This window comes from Chiloscyllium plagiosum, unplaced genomic scaffold (genome assembly GCF_037043375.1).
Source record: "Chiloscyllium plagiosum isolate Xiang-an unplaced genomic scaffold, Cpla_swu_hap1 HiC_scaffold_53X, whole genome shotgun sequence".
Classification (NCBI taxonomy): domain Eukaryota; kingdom Metazoa; phylum Chordata; class Chondrichthyes; order Orectolobiformes; family Hemiscylliidae; genus Chiloscyllium; species Chiloscyllium plagiosum.
Window position 1 is genome coordinate 27,087,847 of NW_028270191.1, and position 22,177 is coordinate 27,110,023.

The following is a 22,177-nucleotide window of genomic DNA, read 5'->3' on the forward strand; positions in this document are numbered from 1 at the left end:
ATAGAGAGAGTCAGAGAGTGAGAGCGGGACAGAGAGAGAGAGGAAGTGATAGAGAGAGTCAGAGAGTGAGAGAGGGACAGAGAGAGAGAGGACAGAGAAATAGAGAGAGTCAGAGAGTGAGAGCGGGACAGAGAGAGAGAGGAAGTGATAGAGAGAGTCAGAGAGTGAAAGAGGGACAGAGAGAGAGAGGAAGTGACAGAGAGGGTCAGAGAGTGAGAGAGTGACAGAGAGAGAGAGAGGACAGAGAAATAGAGAGGGTCAGAGAGTGAGAGAGGGACAGAGAGAGAGAGGAAGTGATAGAGAGGGTTAGAGTGAGAGAGTGACAGAGAGAGAGGAAGTGATAGAGAGGGTCAGAGCGTGAGAGAGTGACAGAGAGAGAGAGGAAGTGATAGAGTGGGTCAGAGAGTGAGAGAGTGACAGAGAGAGAGAGGACAGAGAAATAGAGAGGGTCGGAGAGTGGGAGATTGACAGAGAGAGAGGCAGTGATAGAGAGGGTCAGAGAGTGAGAGAGAGAGGACAGAGAAATAGAGAGGGTCGGAGAGTGAAAGAGGGACAGAGAGAGAGATAGGACAGAGAATTAGAGAGGGTCAGAGAGTGAGAGAGTGACAGAGAGAGAAATGTCAGAGAAATAGAGAGGGTCGGAGAGTGAGAGAGGGACAGAGAGAGAGAGGAAGTGATAGAGAGGGTGAGAGAGTGAGAAAGTGACAGAGAGAGAGAGGAAGTGATAGAGAGAGTTGGAGAGTGAGAGAGTGACAGAGAGAGAGAGGAAGTGATAGAGAGGGTCGGAGAGTGAGAGAGTGACAAAGAGAAAGAGGACAGAGAATTAGAGAGGGTCAGAGAGTGAGAGAGTGACAGAGAGAGAGGAAGTGATAGAGAGGGTCAGAGAGTGAGAGAGAGAGGACAGAGAAATAGAGAGGGTCGGAGAGTGAAAGAGGGACAGAGAGAGAGAGAGGACAGAGAAATAGAGAGGGTCAGATAGTGAGAGAGTGACAGAGAGAGAGAGGACAGAGAAATAGAGAGGGTCAGAGAGTGAGAGAGGGACAGAGAGAGAGAGAGGACAGAAATAGAGAGAGTCAGAGAGTGAGAGAGTGACAGAGAGAGAGAGGAAGTGATAGAGAGGGTCAGAGAGTGAGAGAGGGACAGAGAGAGAGAGGGGACAGAGAAATAGAGAGAGTCAGAGAGTGAGAGAGGGACAGAGAGAGAGGAAGTGATAGAGAGAGTCAGAGAGTGAGAGAGGAACAGGGAGAGACAGCAAGTGATAGAGAGGGTCAGAGAGTGAGAGAGTGACAGAGAGAGCGAGGAAGTGATAGAGAGGGTCAGAGAGTGAGAGAGGAGCAGAAAGAGAGAGGACAGAGAAATAGAGAGAGTCAGAGAGTGAGAGGGACAGAGAGAGAGAGGAAGTGATAGAGAGGGTTAGAGTGAGAGAGTGACAGAGAGAGAGGAAGTGATAGAGAGGGTCAGAGAGTGAGAGAGTGACAGAGAGAGAGAGGAAGTGATAGAGAGGGTCAGAGAGTGAGAGAGGGGCAGAAAGAGAGAGGACAGAGAAATAGAGAGAGTCAGAGAGTGAGAGAAGGACAGAGAGAGAGAGGAAGTGATAGAGAGGGTTAGAGTAAGAGAGTGACAGAGAGAGAGGAAGTGATAGAGAGGGTCAGAGAGAGAGAGGACAGAGAAATAGAGAGAGTCAGAGAGTGAGAGCGGGACAGAGAGAGAGAGGAAGTGATAGAGAGAGTCAGAGAGTGAGAGAGGGACAGGGAGAGAGAGGAAGTGATAGAGAGGGTCAGAGAGTGAGAGAGTGACAGAGAGAGAGAGGACAGAGAAATAGAGAGAGTCAGAGAGTGAGAGCGGGACAGAGAGAGAGAGGAAGTGATAGAGAGAGTGAGAGAGGGACAGAGAGAGAGAGGAAGTGACAGAGAGGGTCAGAGAGTGAGAGAGTGACAGAGAGAGAGGACAGAGAAATAGAGAGGGTCAGAGAGTGAGAGAGGGACAGAGAGAGAGAGGAAGTGATAGAGAGGGTTAGAGTGAGAGAGTGACAGAGAGAGAGGAAGTGATAGAGAGGGTCAGAGCGTGAGAGAGTGACAGAGAGAGAGAGGAAGTGATAGAGAGGGTTAGAGTGAGAGAGTGACAGAGAGAGAGGAAGTGATAGAGAGGGTCAGAGAGTGAGAGAGTGACAGAGAGAGAGAGGGCTGAGAAATAGAGAGAGTCAGAGAGTGAGAGAGGGACAGAGAGAGAGAGGAAGTGATAGAGAGGGTCGGAGAGTGAGAGAGTGACAGAGAGAGAGAGGACAGAGAAATAGAGAGGGTCGGAGAGTGAGAGTGTGACAGAGAGAGAAAGGAGGTGATAGAGAGGGTCAGAGAGTGAGAGAGTGACAGAGAGAGAGAGGACAGAGAAATAGAGAGGATCAGAGAGTGGGAGAGGGACAGAGAGAGAGAGGACAGAGAAATAGAGAGGGTCAGAGAGTGAGAGAGTGACAGAGAGAGAGGAAGTGATAGAGAGGGTCGGAGAGAGAGAGAGTGACAGAGAGAGAGAGGAAGTGATAGAGAGGGTCGGAGAGTGAGAGAGTGACAGAGAGAGAGGAAGTGATAGAGAGGGACAGAGATTGAGAGAGTGACAGAGAGAGAGAGGACAGAGAAATAGAGAGGGTCAGAGAGTGAGAGAGGGACAGAGAGAGAGAGGACAGAGAAATAGAGAGGGTCAGAGAGTGAGAGAGTGACAGAGAGAGAGGAAGTGATAGAGAGGGTGAGAGAGGGACAGAGAGAGAGAGAGGAAATGATAGAGAGGGTCAGAGAGTGAGAGAGTGACAGAGAGAGGAAGTGATAGATAGGTTCAGAGAGTGAGAGAGGGACAGAGAGAGAAAGGAGGTGATAGAGAGGGTCAGAGAGTGAGAGAGTGACAGAGAGAGAGAGGACAGAGAAATAGAGAGGATCAGAGAGTGGGAGAGGGACAGAGAGAGAGAGGACAGAGAAATAGAGAGGGTCAGAGAGTGAGAGAGTGACAGAGAGAGAGGAAGTGATAGAGAGGGTCGGAGAGAGAGAGAGTGACAGAGAGAGAGAGGAAGTGATAGAGAGGGTCGGAGAGTGAGAGAGTGACAGAGAGAGAGGAAGTGATAGAGAGGGACAGAGATTGAGAGAGTGACAGAGAGAGAGAGGACAGAGAAATAGAGAGGGTCAGAGAGTGAGAGAGGGACAGAGAGAGAGAGGACAGAGAAATAGAGAGGGTCAGAGAGTGAGAGAGTGACAGAGAGAGAGGAAGTGATAGAGAGGGTGAGAGAGGGACAGAGAGAGAGAGAGGAAATGATAGAGAGGGTCAGAGAGTGAGAGAGTGACAGAGAGAGGAAGTGATAGATAGGTTCAGAGAGTGAGAGAGGGACAGAGAGAGAGAGGAAGTGATAGAGAGAGGAAGTGATAGATAGGTTCAGAGAGTGAGAGAGGGACAGAGAGAGAGAGGAAGTGATAGAGAGGGTCGGAGAGTGAGAGAGTGACAGAGAGAGAGAGGAAGTGATAGAGAGGGTCGGAGAGTGGGAGAGTGACAGAGAGAGAGGAAGTGATAGAGAGGGTCGGAGAGTGAGAGAGTGACAGAGAGAGAGAGGACAGAGAAATAGAGAGCATCGGAGAGTCAGAGAGGGACAGAGAGAGAGAGGAAGTGATAGAGAGGGTCGGAGAGTGGGAGAGTGACAGAGAGAGAGAGGACAGAGAAATAGAGAGGGTCAGAGAGTGGGAGAGTGACAGAGAGAGAGAGGACAGAGAAATAGAGAGGGTCAGAGAGTGAGAGAGGGACAGAGAGAGAGAGGACAGAGAAATGGAGAGGGTCAGAGAGTGAGAGAGGGACAGAGAGAGAGGAAGTGATAGAGAGGGTCGGAGAGTGAGAGAGGGACAGAGAGAGAGAGGAAGTGATAGAGAGGGTCAGAGAGTGAGAGAGGGACAGAGAGAGAGGAAGTGAGAGAGAGGGTCAGAGAGTGAGAGAGGGACAGAGCGAGAGGAAGTGATAGAGAGGGTCAGAGCGTGAGAGTGGGACAGAGAGAGAGGAAGTGATAGAGAGGGTCAGAGAGTGAGAGAGTGACAGAGAGAGAGAGGAAGTGATAGAGAGGGTCAGAGAGTGAGAGAGTGACAGAGAGAGAGGACAGAGAAATAGAGAGGGTCAGAGAGTGAGAGAGTGACAGAGAGAGAGAGGAAGTGATAGAGAGGGTCAGAGAGTGAGAGAGGGACAGAGAGAGAGGAAGTGATAGAGAGGGTCAGAGCGTGAGAGAGGGACAGAGAGAGAGGAAGTGATAGAGAGGGTCGGAGAGTGAGAGAGTGACAGAGAGAGGAAGTGATAGATAGGTTCAGAGAGTGAGAGAGGGACAGAGAGAGAGAGGAAGTGATAGAGAGGGTCGGAGAGTGAGAGAGTGACAGAGAGAGGAAGTGATAGAGAGGGTCGGAGAGTGAGAGAGTGACAGAGAGAGAGAGGAAGTGATAGAGAGGGTCGGAGAGTGGGAGAGTGACAGAGAGAGAGAGGAAGTGATAGAGAGGGTCGGAGAGTGAGAGAGGGACAGAGAGAGAGAGGAAGTGATAGAGAGGGTCGGAGAGTGAGAGAGTGACAGAGAGAGAGACGAAGTGATAGAGAGGGTCGGAGAGTGGGAGAGTGACAGAGAGAGAGAGGACAGAGAAATAGAGAGCGTCGGAGAGTGAGAGAGGGACAGAGAGAGAGAGGAAGTGATAGAGAGGGTCAGAGAGTGGGAGAGTGACAGAGAGAGAGAGGAAGTGATAGAGAGGGTCGGAGAGTGGGAGAGTGACAGAGAGAGAGAGGACAGAGAAATAGAGAGGGTCAGAGAGTGAGAGAGGGACAGAGAGAGAGAGGACAGAGAAATAGAGAGGGTCAGAGAGTGAGAGAGGGACAGAGAGAGAGGAAGTGATAGAGAGGGTCGGAGAGTGAGAGAGTGACAGAGAGAGAGAGGAAGTGATAGAGAGGGTCAGAGAGTGAGAGAGGGACAGAGAGAGAGGAAGTGATAGAGAGGGTCAGAGAGTGAGAGAGGGACAGAGCGAGAGGAAGTGATAGAGAGGGTCAGAGCGTGAGAGTGGGACAGAGAGAGAGGAAGTGATAGAGAGGGTCAGAGAGTGAGAGAGTGACAGAGAGAGAGAGGAAGTGATAGAGAGGGTCAGAGAGTGAGAGAGTGACAGAGAGAGAGAGGAAGTGATAGAGAGGGTCGGAGAGTGAGAGAGGGACAGAGAGAGAGAGGAAGTGATAGAGAGGGTCAGAGAGTGAGAGAGTGACAGAGAGAGAGAGGACAGAGAAATAGAGAGGGTCAGAGAGTGAGAGAGGGACAGAGAGAGAGAGGAAGTGATAGAGAGGGTCAGAGAGTGAGAGAGGGACAAAGAGAGAGGAAGTGATAGAGAGGGTCAGAGCGTGAGAGAGGGACAGAGAGAGAGGAAGTGATAGAGAGGGTCGGAGAGTGAGAGAGTGACAGAGAGAGAGGAAGTGATAGAGAGGGTCAGAGAGTGAGAGAGTGAGAGAGAGAGAGAGAGGGCAGAGAAATAGAGAGGGTCGGAGAGTGAGAGAGTGACAGAGAGAGGAAGTGATAGAGAGGTTCAGAGAGTGAGAGAGGGACAGAGAGAGAGAGGAAGTGATAGAGAGGGCCGGAGAGTGAGAGAGTGACAGAGAGAGAGAGGAAGTGATAGAGAGGGTCAGAGAGTGAGAGAGTGAGAGAGAGAGAGAGGGCAGAGAAATAGAGAGGGTCGGAGGGTGAGAGAGTGACAGAGAGAGAGAGGAAGTGATAGAGAGAGTCAGAGAGTGAGAGAGGGACAGATAGAGAGAGGACAGAGAAATAGAGAGGGTCAGAGAGTGAGAGAGGGACAGAGAGAGAGAGGAAGTGATAGAGAGGGTCGGAGAGTGAGAGAGTGACAGAGAGAGAGAGGAAGTGATAGAGAGGGTCGGAGAGTGAGAGAGTGAGAGAGAGAGAGGACAGAGAAATAGAGAGGGATGGATAGAGAGAGAGAGAGAGAGAGAGACAGAGAGAGATAGAGCGACAATCACAGGGACACAGATATGCAGAGAAAGAGAGAGATAATCACAGGAACAGCGATGGACAGAGAGAGAGAGAAAATTGCAGGGACAGGGACGGACAGAGAGAGAGAGAGAGATATTCACAGGAACAGGGATGGACAGAGGGAAAGAGAGAGAGCGCGAGAGAGAGAGAAGGAGAGGCAGAGAGAGAGAGAGAGAGATAATCACAGGGACAGAGATGGTGTGAGAGAGAGATAGAGGCCGAGAGAAAATCACAGGAACAGCGATGGACAGAGAGAGGGAGAGAGAAAGAGGGAGAGATAATCATAGGAACAGGGATAGTGTGTGTGAGAGAGAGAGAGAGACAGAGGCAGAGAGTCAATCACAAAACTGGGATGGACAGAGAGAGAGAGAGAGAAATAATCACAGGGATAGGGACGGACAGAGAGAGAGAGAGATAATCACAGGGACAGGGACGGACAGAGAGAGAGAGAGAGAGATAATCACAGGGATAGGGACGGACAGAGAGAGAGAGAGAGAGAGATATTAACAGGGATAGGGACGGACAGAGAGAGAGATAATCACAGGGACAGGGACGGACAGAGAGAGAGAGAGAGAGAGATAATCACAGGGATAGGGACGGACAGAGAGAGAGAGAGAGAGAGATAATCACAGGGATAGGGACGGACAGAGTGAAAGAGAGAGATAATCACAGGGACAGGAACGGACAGAGAGAGAGAGATAATCACAGGGATAGGGACGGACAAAGAGAGAGAGAGAGAGATAATCACAGGGATAGGGGTGGACAAAGAGAGGGAGAGAGAGAGATAATCACAGGGACAGGGACGGACAGAGAGAGAGAGAGAGATAATCACAGGGATAGGGACGGACAGAGAGAGAGAGAGAGAGATATTAACAGGGATAGGGACGGACAGAGAGAGAGAGAGAGATAATCACAGGGATAGGGACGGACAGAGAGAGAGAGAGAGAGATATTAACAGGGATAGGGACGGACAGAGAGAGAGATAATCACAGGGACAGGGACGGACAGAGAGAGAGAGAGAGAGAGAGATAATCACAGGGATAGGGACGGACAGAGAGAGAGAGAGAGAGAGATAATCACAGGGATAGGGACGGACAGAGAGAGAGAGAGAGAGATAATCACAGGGATAGGGACGGACAAAGAGAGAGAGAGAGATAATCACAGGGATAGGGACGGACAAAGAGAGGGAGAGAGAGATAATCATAGGGATAGGGACAGACAGAGAGGGAGAGAGAGAGAGGTAATCACAGGGTTAGGGACAGACAGAGAGAGAGAGAGAGAGATAATCACAGGGATAGGGACGGACAGAGAGAGAGAGAGAGAGAGATAATCACAGGAATAGGGACGGACAGAGAGAGAGAGAGAGAGATATTCACAGGGATAGGGACGGACAGAGTGAGAGAGAGAGATAATCACAGGGATAGGGACGGACAGAGAGAGAGAGAGAGAGATAATCACAGGAATAGGGACGGACAGAGAGAGAGAGAGAGAGAGATATTCACAGGGATAGGGATGGACAGAGTGAGAGAGAGAGAGACAGAGAGAGAGAGATAGAGAGATAATCACAGGGACAAGGAAGGACAAAGAGAGAGAGAGATATTCACAGGGATAGGGATGGACAGAGTGAGAGAGAGAGAGAGACAGAGAGAGAGAGGGACATAGAGAGATATTCACAGGGATAGGGGTGGACAGAGAGAGAGAGAGAGAGAGATATTCACAGGGATAGGGACGGACAGAGAGAGAGAGAGAGATAATCACAGGGATAGGGACGGACAGAGGGAGGGAGAGAGATAATCACAGGGATAGGGACGGACAGAGAGAGAGAGAGAGAGATAGATATTCACAGGAATAGGGATGGACAGAGAGAGGGAGAGAGAGATAATCACAGGGACAGGGATGGACAGAGAGAGAGAGGGAGTGAGAGAGAGAGAGACAGAGAGAGAGATAGAGAGATATTCACAGGGATAGGGACGGACAGAGTGAGAGAGAGAGACAGAGAGAGAGAGAGATGGAGAGATAATCACAGGGACAGGGATAGACAGAGAGAGGGAAAGAGAGAGACACACAGTGAGATAATCACAAGAACACTGATAGACACAGAGAGAGAGAGAGAGAGAGACGGAGAGAGAGGGACAGAGAGAGAGAGATAATCACCGATACGGGATGGACACAGTGAGAGAGAGAGAGACAGACAGACAGAGGGAGAGATAATCATGGACACAGGGATGGACAGAGAGAGAGAGAGAGACAGAGAGAGAGATAATCACCGAGAGAGGGATGGACAGAGAGAGAGAGAGAGAGACAGAGAGACAGAGAGAGAGATAATCACCGAGAGAGGGATGGACAGAGAGAGAGAGAGAGAGAGAGAGACAGAGAGAGAGATAATCACCGAGAGAGGGATGGACAGAGAGAGAGAGAGAGAGAGGGACAGGGAGAGAGATATTCACCGAGAGAGGGATGGACAGAGAGAGAGAGAGAGAGACAGAGAGATAATCACCGAGAGAGGGATGGACAGAGAGAGAGAGGGACAGAGAGAGAGATAATCACCGACAGAGGGATGGACAGAGAGAGAGAGAGAGAGAGAGATAATCACAGATAATCTCTCTCTCTCTCTCTCTCTCTCTCTATCTCTCTCTCTCTCTCGTTCCTCTCAGCTCTCAATCAGGAGCAGGGCGGGAGGGGCGGGGGGGCGTGAGGGGGTTACATGTAGTTGGTCCTAAACCCATCTATCCCAGTCCATCCCCGACAACATAAACCCACATTCTCCTCGTCTCAGTTCCAAGGGAAGGTAACAGAGGGACAGACTAACCATCTGTACACACTCACACACACTCATACACACACATACACACACACACACTCACACACACACACACGTGTACATACACACACATGCACACACACACACTCACACTCTCACACGCACACTCTCACACGCACACACACACGCATAAACACACACACATGCATACTCACACACACACACGCATACACACACATTCACACACACACACTCTCACATGCACGCACACACACACACGCATACACACACTCGCATACACACACACGCATACACACACACATACACACATGCATACACGCACACACACACGCATACACGCACACACACACGCATACACACACATGCATACTCACACACACACACGCATACACACACATACACACACATTCACACACACACACACTCTCACATGCACGCACACACACACACGCATACACACACACGCATACACACGCATACACGCACACACACACGCATACACGCACACACACATGCATACACACACGCATACACACACGCATACACACGGACACACGCACACACACATGGACACACGAATACACACACACAGACACACGCATACACACACACGCATACACACAGACACACACACACGCATTCACACACAGACTCACACATACGCATACACACACAAATACACACACACAAATATACACACACACAAATACACACACACAAATACACCCACGCGCATACACACACGCGCACAAATACACTCACACACACAAATACACACACACACATACACACACATGCATACACACACACACGCATATACACACACAAATACACTCTCACACACACACACAAACGGACACGCGCATACACACACACACACACAGACATACATACACAGACATACACACACACACACACATATACACTCACAGACACACACACACGCTCACACACACTCCCACACACACATACACACACACATCTACATACACACATACATCTATACACACACATCTACACACACGCATGCACACACACAGACACACGCACATAGACACACTCACACGCTCACACACACACTCATACCCACACGCTCACTCACACACACATTCACACTCCCGCACACACATACACACAGACACACACACTCACACTCCCGCACACACTCACGCACACACACTCCCGCACACACACACTTACAGACACACACGCTCACACACACACAGACACGCACGCTCATACACACACAGATACACACATGCTCACACACAGACACACACGCTCACACATGCACGCACACAGACACACATACACAGACACTCCCACACACACACTCCCACACGCACACAGACACTCACATGCTCATACACACACGCTAACACACACAGACACACACACACTCACACTCACACACACACATGCTCACACACACAGACACACACAGACAAACGCTCATGCACACGCTCACACACACACGCTCACACACACACATGCTCACACACACACGCTGACGCACACAGACACACAGACACTCACACACACGCTCACACACACAGACACTTACACACACAGACACACAGGCTCACACACACACATGCTCACACACACAGACACAAACACACAGACACACACACGCTCATGCACACAGACACTCCCACACACACTCACACACACACAGACACTCACATTCACACACAGACACTCACACACACAGACACTTCCACACACACTCACACACAGAGACACACACTCACACACAGAGACTCACACTTACACACAGACACACACACTCACACACAGACACACTCACAGACACGCACGCTCACACAGACACACTCACACATTCTGACACACACACACACAGACACACACACAGACACACACGCTCACACACACAGGCACACAAATGCTCACACACAGACACACACGCTCACACACTCACGCACACACACAGAAACTCACGCACACAGACACACACACAGACACTCACAGACACACACACACTCACAGCCACACACACACGCTCACGCAGACACACACGCTCACAGACACACAGACACTCACGCATGCACATACCGACACTCTCACACACACTCACACGCTCACACACAGACACACACACACAGACACATGCGCGCGCTCGCACACATACGCTAACACACACAGACACTTCCACACACAGACACACACACACACATGCTCACACACAGACACACACACTCACAGACACACACACTCACGCACGCACACAGACACTTCCACACACACAGACACTCACACTCACACACACTCACACACATACAGACACTCACGCACAGACACTCACGCACAGACACTCACGCCCAAGCTCACAGATACACACGCTCACACACAGACACACGCTCACACACAGACACACGCTCACACACAGACACACCCACACTCACACACACAGACACACGCTTACACACAGACACACATGCTCACACACAGACACAGACACACACAGACACACACACTCACACAGATACTCACACAGACACATACGCTCACACACACACACGCTCACACACAAACAGACAACACACACTCACACATTCAGTCACTTCCACACACACAGACAGTCTCACTCAGACACACACACACTCACACACAGACTCACACTCCCGCACACACTCCCGTACACACTTACATGCTCACAGACACACGCTCACAGACACACGCTCACAGGCACACGCTTACACACACGCTCACACTCACACACACACCGACAGACACTCACACAGACTGCCACACACACTCCCGCACACACACACAGACACTCACGCACACTCAGACACACACATACTCACACACAGACACACACTCACACACGGACACTCACACACGGACACTCACACACGGACACTCCCACTCACGCAGACACACGCTCACACAGACACTCCCACACACACACACACACACACGGACACACAAACACTCACTCACACAGACATTCACAGACACTCACACACACACACATAGACATTCATGTACACAGACACACAGACACTCACGCACACACAGACACTCACACACACAGACACTCACAGACACACACACTCACACACACACACACTCACATACACACACATAGACACACAAACACTCACACACACAGACACTCACACACACACACAGACATTCACTCACACACACAGACACTCACACACACACAGACACTCACACACACAGACACACACACACTCCCACAGACTGCCACACACACTCCCGCACACACACACACAGACACTCACGCACACTCAGACACACACATACTCACACGCAGACACACACTCACACACAGACACACACGCACACTCACACACGGACACTCACACACACATACTCCCACTTACACAGACACACACTCACACAGACACTCACACACACGCACTCACACACGGACACACAAACACTCACTCACACAGACATTCACAGACACTCACACACACACACATAGACACTCACGCACACAGACACACAGACACTCGCACACAGACATTCACACACACACTCACACACACAGACACACACACAGACACTCACACACACAGACACTCACACACACAGACACTCACTCACACAGACACTCACTCACACACACTCACACACAGACACTCACACATACAGACACTCACGCACACACAGACACTCACGCACACAGACACTCACACACACAGACACTCACACACACAGACACTCACACACACAGACAGACACTCACACACACAGGCACACAGACACTCACGCACACACAGACACTCACTCACACACACACAAACACACACACTCCCACATACTCCCACAAACACACACACATGCTCCCATGCACACATAGACACACACACATAAACATGCACACAGAGACACACATACTCACACACACGCATTCTCACACACATACACACACACGCTCTCACACACAGAGACACACGCACTCACACACTCACACAAAAGACACTCTTTCACATACACAGTCACACTCACACACACACTCCCATGTGTGCACACTCTCACACACAGACACACATTCACACACTCATATACATACATATACACGCTCTTACACTCAGAGACACACACACTCTCACACACATACAGACACACTCTCACACACACCTGTACTCACACACAGACATACACACACAGACACACACACTCTCACACAAAACACACTCTCTCTTACACACATGCTCACACACACTCCCATGCACACACACACAAACATGCACACAGAGACACACTCACGCAAGCACACTCACACACACACCCTCTCACATACACTCCCATGCACACACACATATACACTCTCATACACAAACACACATACTCTCACATACACACACACACCTACGGGGGGAGTCTGGGGTAGGAGGGCAGGGTGATTGTAACAGAGAGAGAGAGAGACAGAGACAGAGAGAGAACAGGAGGGAATTAGAGAGAGAGAGACAGAGAGAGAGAATGGGTTTAGAAAGAGAGAAAGAAAGACAGAGAGAGTATAAGAGAGGTTGACAAAGAGTTAACATGAGAGAGTTGGAGAGAGACAGCAACAGGGAGAGAGAAACTGAGAGAAAGAGTGTAGAGATCGCGAAAGATAGGGACAGACAGAAAGAAAGACAGGCAGAGAGGAAATGGGGCAGATAGGGACAGAAAGAGAGGCAGGGAGAAACACAGAGAGAGTGAAAGAGAGAAAGAGATGAGAGAGAGACGGTAAAAGAGAGTGAGAGATATTGAGGTTGTCAGAGAGAGAGAGAGAGGGAGAGACAGAGAGAGAGTGAGACAGTGAAATAGAGGTATAGGTATTGGCAGGGAATGGGTCGGCAGTCAGAGAGAGATAGATTGAGAGAGACAGAGAGAGAGAGAGAGACAGAGTGGGAAAGAAAGAGAGAGAGACAGAGAGAGAGTGTGAAGGAAGTTACAAAGATTGGCAGAGAGAGAGAGAAGGTATGCGTGTGTGTGAGAGAGAGAGAGAGTCCGAGAGCCAGGGTGAACAGTACCGACATAAGGAGAGAACGAGAGAGAGAGAGAGAGGGAGAGAGGAGAGAGGGGAAAATAGAGGGAGGGAGACAGCGCGAGAGCGCGGGGGAGAGAGAAGGAAAGAGAGACGAGAGAGAGAAGAGAGGACAGGAGAGAGAGGGGAGAGAGGGAAGGGGAGAAGAGAGAGGGATGGAGTGAGGAGAGAGGGATGGGAGAGGAGAGAGGGATGGGGAGGGGATGGGAGAGGGGGGAGAGGGAAGGGGAGAGGGATGGGGAGAGAGGAGAAAGGGAAGGAGTGAGGAGAGAGGGAAGGAGAGAGGAATGGAGAGAGGGGAGAGGGATGGGGAGAGGGGAGAGGGATGGGGAGAGGGGAGAGGGATGGGGATTGGGGAGAGAGATGGGGAGAGAGGGCAGAGAGGTAAGGAGAGAGGGATGGAGAGAGGGAAGGGGAGGGGAGAGGGATGGGGAGAGGGGAGAGAGGGATGGGGAGAGGGATGGGGAGAGGGGAGAGGGATGGGGAGAGGGGAGAGGGATGGGGAGAGAGGGGAGAGGGATGGGGAGAGAGGGGAGAGGGATGGGGAGAGGGGAGAGGGATGGGGAGAGAGGGGAGAGGGATGGGGAGAGAGGGGAGAGGGATGGGGAGAGAGGGGAGAGGGATGGGGAGAGAGGGGAGAGGGATGGGGAGAGGGGAGAGGGATGGGGAGAGGGGAGAGGGATGGGGAGAGGGGAGAGGGATGGGGAGAGAGGGGAGAGGGATGGGGAGAGGGGAGAGGGATGGGGAGAGGGGAGAGGGATGGGGAGAGGGGAGAGGGATGGGGAGAGGGGGGAGGGATGGCGAGAGAGGGGAGAGGGGTGGGGAGAGAGGGGAGAGGGGTGGGGAGAGAGGGGAGACAGGGATGGAGAGAGGGGAGAAGGATGGGGAGAGGGGAGAGGGATGGGGAGAGGGGAGAGGGATGGGGAGAGAGGGAAGGGGAGAGGGATGGGGAGAGGGATGGGGAGAGGGATGGGGAGAGAGGGATGGGGAGAGAGGGATGGGGAGAGAAGGATGGAGAGAGAGGGAAGGGGAGAGAGGGAAGGCGAGAGAGGGAAGGGGAGAGAGGGAAGGGGAGAGAGGGAAGGGGAGAGGGAAGGGAAGAGAGGGGAGAGAGGGGAGAGAGGGAGGGGAGAGAGGGGAAGGGGAGAGGGATGTGGAGAGAGGAGAGAGGGAAGGGAGAGAGGGAAGGGGAGAGGGAAGGGGAGAGGGATGGGGAGAGGGGAGAGAGGGAGATGGGGAGAGGAATGTGGAGAGGGATGGGGAAAGGGATGGGGAAAGGGATGTAGAGAGGGGAGAAAGGGAAGGGGAGAGGGATGTGGAGAGAGGAGAGAGGGATGGGGAGAGAGGAGAGAGGGATGGGGAGAGAGGGGAGAGAGAGGGGACAGGGATGGGGAGAGAGGGAAGGGGAGAGGGAAGGGAAGAGAGGGAAGGGGAGAGAGGGATGAGGAGAGAGGGATGGGGAGAGAGGGATGGGGAGAGAGGGGAGAGAGGGAAGGGAGAGGGAAAGGGAGAGAGGGAAGGTGAGAGAGGGATGGGGAGAGGGGAGAGAGGGATGGGGAGAGGGGGGAGAGTGGAGAGAGGGGAGAGAGGGGAGAGAGGGATGGGGAGAGGGATGGGGAGAGGGGTGAGAGGGATGGGGAGAGAGAGGGGAGAGAGGGATGGGAGAGAGGAGAGAGGGGGAGAGGGAAGGGGAGAGGGATGTGGAGAGGGAAGGGGAGAGGGATGTGGAGAGAGGGGAGAGAGGGGAGAGAGGGAAGGGGAGAGGGATGGGGAGAGAGGGAAGGGGACAGGGATGGGGAGAGGGGGGAGAGGGATGGGGCGAGGGGGGAGAGGGATGGGGAGAGGGGGGAGAGGGGGGGAGAGGGATGGGGAGAGAGGGGAGAGAGAGGGGAGAGAGGGAAGGGGAGAGGGATGGGGAGAGAGGGGAGAGGGGAGAGGGATGGGGAGAGAGGGAAGGGGAGAGGGATGAGGGGAGAGGGGAGAGGGATGGGGAGAGAGGGATGGGGAGAGGGAGATGGGGAGAGGGGGGAGAGAGGGGAGAGGGATGGGGAGAGAGGGAGATGGGGAGAGGGGGGAGAGCTGTGGTACCTCCAGCAGTGAGGCGGTCATGCTGCTGTCTGTCTCCCCGTGTCCCGCTCCCTGACGCGGGGATACGATCCTGCAGAGACCCGATAGCGGCTCCCAATGTTCCAGCTCCGTAACTCGGCAAGGAACTGTCCCACAGCACCTCAGCCCGACCCAGGGAGGGACACGCCTCTTAATAACTGGGTATGGAGCTGGAACAGCACAGGGAGGCAGGGAGAGGGAGAGGGAGAGGGAGAGAGGGACAGGAGAGGGAGAGAGAGAGAGGGACAGGAGAGAGGGAGGGAGAGAGAGGGAGAGAGGGACAGGAGAGAGAGAGAGAGAGGGACAGGAGAGAGGGAGAGAGGGACAGGAGAGAGAGAGAGAGAGAGGGACAGAGAGAGAGGGAGAGAGGGACAGGAGAGAGGGAGGGAGAGAGAGGGAGAGACAGAGAGAGGGAGAGAGAGAGAGAGGGACAGGAGAGAGAGGGAGAGAGGGACAGGAGAGAGAGAGAGAGAGAGGGACAGAGAGAGAGGGAGAGAGGGACAGGAGAGAGGGAGGGAGAGAGAGGGAGAGACAGAGAGAGGGAGAGAGAGAGAGAGAGGGACAGGAGAGAGAGAGAGAGAGAGAGGGACAGGAGAGAGGGACAGGAGAGAGAGAGAGAGACAGAGAGAGGGACAGAGAGAGAGAGGGAGAGAGGGACAGGAGAGAGGGACAGGAGAGAGAGAGAGAGACAGAGGGACAGAGAGAGAGAGAGAGGGACAGAGAGAGGGACACAGAGAGAGAGACAGAGAGAGGGAGGGAGAGAGAGAGACAGAGAGAGAGAGAGGGACAGGAGAGAGAGAGAGAGAGACAAAGGGAGGGACAGAGAGAGAGAGAGAGACAGAGAGAGAGAGGGACAGGAGAGAGAGAGACAGAGAGAGGGACAGAGAGAGAGGGAGAGAGGGACAGAGAGAGAGAGTGGGACAGAGAGAGAGGGAGGGAGAGAGAGGGACAGGAGAGAGAGAGAGAGACAGAGAGAGGGACAGAGAGAGAGAGACAGAGAGAGGGACAGAGAGAGAGGGAGAGAGGGACAGAGAGAGAGTGGGACAGAGAGAGAGGGAGGGAGAGAGAGGGACAGAGAGAGAGGGACAGGAGAGAGGGGGACAGAGAGAGAGAGGGGGACAGAGAGAGAGAGGGAGAGAGAGAGTGGGGGACAGAGAGAGAGGGAGAGAGAGAGGGACAGAGAGAGCAGACAGAGAGAGGGACAGAGAGAGAGAGGGACAGAGAGAGAGAGGGAGAGAGACAGAGAGGGAGAGAGAGAGAGGGAGACAGAGAGAGAGAGGTTGAGAGAAGGAGGGGGACAGAGAAAGAGACAGACAGAGAGAGACAGCAAGAAAGAGACAGACAGAGAGAAGAGACAGACAGAGAGAGAGAGACAGAGAGGAGAGACAGACAGAGAGAGGGAGGGACAGATAGTGAGAGACAGACAGATAGAGAGAGACAGTGTGAGAGAGAGGGAGTGTGAGAATGAGAGGGGCAGAGAGAGAGAGAGGCAGACAGACAGAGAGAGAGACATAGAGAAGGAGAGAGACATCCAACACACCGAGGTACACAGTGACAGAGAGAGTGGGACAGAGAGACAGACAGATGAGGAAAGAGAGAGGGCCACACACACACAGAGATTGAGACAGAGAGAGAGAGGGGTACAGAGAGAAAGATAGAGACAGAGAGAGGGACAGTGAGAGGAGAGACAGAGGGAGAGAGTGCAGGAAGGAGAGAGAGAGAGACACACACACACACACAGAGACTGAGACAGAGGCAGAGAGATCCAAGTGTGAGGGTATACATCTGAGTGTGAGTGTGCATGAATGAATGGGTGAGTGTGTCTGTCTGAGTGTGTGTATCTGAGTGTGAGTGAGTGAGTGTGGGTATATCTGACTGTGAGCAAGTGTGTGTATCTGAGTGTGTATGTATGAGTGTGAGTGAGTGTGTATTGAAGTGTGTAAATGTATTTCCAGGTGGGAGGAGGGAGGAGAGAGAGTGTGTTTGTGTGTGTGTGTGTCTGTCTGTCTGTCTGTGTGTGTGAGAGAGAGAGGGTGCATGTCTGAGTGAGAGTGTGTGTGTGTATGTGTGTGTATGAGGGAGAGAGTGTGTGTGTCTGTGTTTGAGTGTGTGAGTGAGTGTGTGTGAGTTTGAGAGAGTGAGAGTGTGTGTGAGTGTGAGTGAGAGAATGTGTCTGAGTGTGACAGTGCGAGACAGTGTGAGTGTGAGAGTGAGTGTGTGTGCATGAGTTTGAGAGAGTGAGAGAGAGTGTGTGTGAGAGAGAGAGTGTGTGTGTGTGAGTATGAGAGAGTGAGATAGAGTGCATGGGGGGAGAGTGAGAGAGAGAGTGTGTCTGTGTGTCTGTCTGTGTGTGAGTGTGCATGTGTGTGTGTGTATGCATGCATGTGTGAGAGAGAGAATGTATTTGTGTGTGTGAGTGTGAATGTGAGAGAGAGAGTTTGTGTGTGTATGTGTGTCTGTCTGAATTTGTGTGTGTGTGTGTGAGAGTGTGTGTCTGTCTGTGTCTGAGAGTGTGTGTGAGAGAGAGTGTGTGTCTGTGTGTCTGTCTGTGTGTGAGGGTGCATGTGTGTGTATGCGTGCATGTGTGAGTGAGAGAATGTGTATGTGTGAGTGAGTGTGTGTGACTGTGTGTATGAGAGAGAGAGTGTGTGCGTGTGTCTGTCTCTTTGTGTGTGAGTGCATGAGAGAGAGTGTGTGTGTGTCTGTTTGTGTCTGTGAGTGTGTGTGTGTGAGTGTGAGAGAGAGAGTGTGTGTGTGAGTGTATGTGTGCCTATGTGTGTCTGAGAGTGTGTGTGTGTCTGTCTGTGTCTGAGAGTGTGTGTGTATGCGTGCATGTGTGCAAGACAGAATGTGTATGTGTGTGTGAGTGTGAGAGAGGATGCGTGTGTATGAGTGTGTCTGAGAGTGTGTGTGTATGTGTGAGTGAGTGAGAGAATGTGTATGTATGTGTGTCTGTCTGTGTCTGAGAGTGTTTGTGTGTGCGTGTGTGAGAGAGAGAGCGTGAGTGTTTGTGTGTGTGTGTGTGTGAGCGAGAGAGAGTGTGAGTGTTTGTGTGCGTGTGTGAGAGAGAGAGTGAGTGTTTGTATGTATGTGTGTCTGTCTGTTTGTGTGTGAGTGTGTGTCAGTCTGTGTGTGTGTGTGTGTGTCTGTCTGTTTGTGTGTGAGAATGTGTGTCTGTGAGATTGTGTGTGTGTGTCTGTCTGTTTGTGTGTGAGAATGTGTGTCTGTGAGATTGTGTGTGTGTGTCTGTCTGTTTGTGTGTGAGAATGTGTGTCTGTGAGATTGTGTGTGAGTGTCTGTTTGTGTGTGAGTGTGTGTCAGTCTGTGTGTGTGTGTGTGTCTGTCTGTTTGTGTGTGAGAATGTGTGTCTGTGAGATTGTGTGTGTGTGTCTGTCTGTTTGTGTGTGAGAATGTGTGTCTGTGAGGTTGTGTGTGAGTGTCTGTTTGTGTGTGAGTGTGTGTCTGTGTGTGAGAGTGTGTGTGTGTGTGTGTCTGTCTGTCTGTTTGTGTGTGAGAGTGTGTGTGTCTGTTTGTGAGAGTGTGTGTGTGTCTGTCTGTGTGTGAGAGTGTGTGTGAGTGTCTGTCTGTTTGTGTGTGTGTGTGTGTAAAACACTAGGAGCAGGAATTGAGTCTTTGAGCTGCTTCACCATTCAGAGTGACTGTGTTAATCATTCACACCCACTCCCCCCTTGTTCTCGTTCTCTCCCTGCGATACCTTTAATATTTAAACATTTCTCCAGCTCTTTCTCGGTGACTTGGACACCACTGTCTCCTGTGGGAGAGAGGGTTCACCACCATCTTAAGATATTTAGAGACGTACAGCTCAGAAACAGACCCTTCGGCCCGTCCAGTCCGTGCTGACCCAGATATCCCTAACCTAACCCGGTCCCCATTCCCCAGCACTCGGCCCATCTCCCTCTAAACCCTTCCTGTTCCTGTCCCCCATCCAGGTGCCTTTTAAATGCTGTCATTGTACCAGTCCCCATCACTTCCTCTGGCAGCTCCTCCCACACACGCACCACCCTCTGGGGGAAAAAGTTGCCCCTTGGGTCCCTTTCCCCCCTCTCACCTTAAACCTCTAGTTCTGGACTCCCCCCACCCCGGGGGGAAGACCTTGTCTATTTACCCCACCCTCGTGATTTTATAAATCTCTATAAGGTCACCCCTCAGCCTCCGACGCTCCAGGGAAAACAGCCCCCAGCCTGTCCAGCCTCTCCCTGTAGCTCAAACCCTCCAACATCCTTGTCAATCTTTTCCGAACCCCTTCCACAACATCCTTCCTGTAGCGGGGAGACCGGGATTGAACACAATATTCCAACAGGGGCCCCTAACCAATGTCCTGTACAGCCGCAACGTGACCTCCCAACTCCTGTACTCAATACTCTGACCAATAAAGGAAAGCATACCCAACGCCTCCTTCACTATCCTATCTACCTGCGACTCCACTTTCAAGGAGCTATGAACCTGCACTCCAAGGTCTCTTTGTTCAGGAACACTCCCTAGGACCTTACCATTAAGTGTACAAGTCCTGCTAAGATTTGCTTTCCCAAAATGCAGCCCCTCGCATTTATCTGAATTAAACTCCATCTGCCACTTCTCAGCCCTTCGGCCCATCTGATCGAAGTCCCGTTGTAATTAGAGGTAACTCCCTCGCTGTCCACCTCCACCTCCAATTCTGCTGTCTCCTCGTCTCAGACAGACGGGAGGGGGGGGGGGGGGTCCCCTGACTGTGCAGATCAGCGACTCTGAGATAAAGGTGAGGCCTGCAGACGCTGGAGATCACAGTCCAGATCAGACTGGTGCTGGAAAAGCACAGCAGGTCAGGCAGCGTCCGAGGAGCAGGAGAATCGACGTTTCGGGCATAAGTCCTTCATCAGGAATGAGATCAGGGAATCCTCCCCCCCCCCATTCCCCCCCCCTCAACCATCCAGTGTGCTTGTGAGAATGAGTGTGTTCATAATTCGAGTGACTCTGCCTGTGTCTGCTGTATTTGCAAGTTGTGTTAAGTGTGTGAATCGCACAATCCCGACAGTGTGTACACCGGCCATTCATCCCATCGGGTCTGCACCTGCCCTGCGCAGAGCGCCCCACCCAGACCCAACACTTCCCACGGACAATCCCACCCTAACCTGCACATCCCTGGGGACTACGGGACAATTTAGCACGGCCAATCCCACCCTAACCCGCACATCCCTGGGCACTATGGGACAATTTAGCACGGCCAATCCCACCCTAACCTGCACATCCCTGGGCACTACAGGGACAATGTAGCACGGCCAATCCCACCCTAACCTGCACATCCCTGGGCACTACGTGACAATTTAGCACGGCCAATCCCACCCTAACCTGCACATCCCTGGGCACTACGGGGACAATTTAGCACGGCCAGTCCACCCTAACCTGCACGTCCCTGGGCACTACGGGGGCAATTTAGCACGGCCAATCCCACCCTAACCTGCACATCCCTGGGCACTACGGGGACAATTTAGCACGGCCAATCCACCCTAACCTGCACATCCCTGGGCACTACGGGAACAATTTAGCACGGCCAATCCACCCTAACCTGCACATCCCTGGGCACTACGGGAACAATTTAGCACGGCCAATCCCACCCTAACCTGCACATCCCTGGGCACTACGGGGACAATTTACCACGGTCAATCCCACCCTAACCTGCACATCCCTGGGCACTACGGGACAATTTAGCACGGCCAATCCCACCCTAACCTGCACATCCCTGGGCACTACGGGACAATGTAGCACGGCCAATCCCACCCTGACCTGCACATCCCTGGGCACTACGGGGACAATTCATCACGGTCAATCCCACCCGAACCCGCACATTCCTGGGCACTACGGGACAATTTAGCACGGCCAATCCCACCCTAACCTGCACATCCCTGGGCACTACGGGGACAATTTAGCACGGCCAATCCCACCCTAATCTGTACATCCCTGGGCACTACGGGGACAATTTAGCACGGCCAATCCCACCCTAACCTGCACATCCCTGGGCACTACGGGGACAATTTAGCACGGCCAATCCCACCCTAACCTGCACATCCCTGGGCACTACGGGGACAATTTAGCACGGCCAATCCCACCCTAACCTGTACATCCCTGGGTACTACGGGGACAATTTAGCATGGCCAATCCCACCCTAACCTGCACATCCCTGGGCACTACGAGGACAATTTAGCACGGCCAATCCCACCCTAACCTGCACATCCGTGGGCAC

At 52.4% G+C, this 22,177-nt stretch overlaps 1 protein-coding gene across 1 annotated transcript in view; it reads right to left on the reverse strand.

Annotated features, from left to right (window-relative positions):
- LOC122545008 (transcription factor Sp7-like) overlaps window positions 1–16,020 on the reverse strand; it is a 21,825-nt gene extending 5,805 nt beyond the window's left edge. The window contains exon 1 of the mRNA XM_087985501.1: window positions 15,922–16,020. Within this exon, the coding sequence (XP_087841627.1) occupies window positions 15,922–15,942 (21 nt within the window). The 5' untranslated portion in view covers window positions 15,943–16,020. The remainder of the gene's footprint in view (window positions 1–15,921) is intronic.
- Between the last annotated feature and the right edge of the window lie 6,157 nt (window positions 16,021–22,177).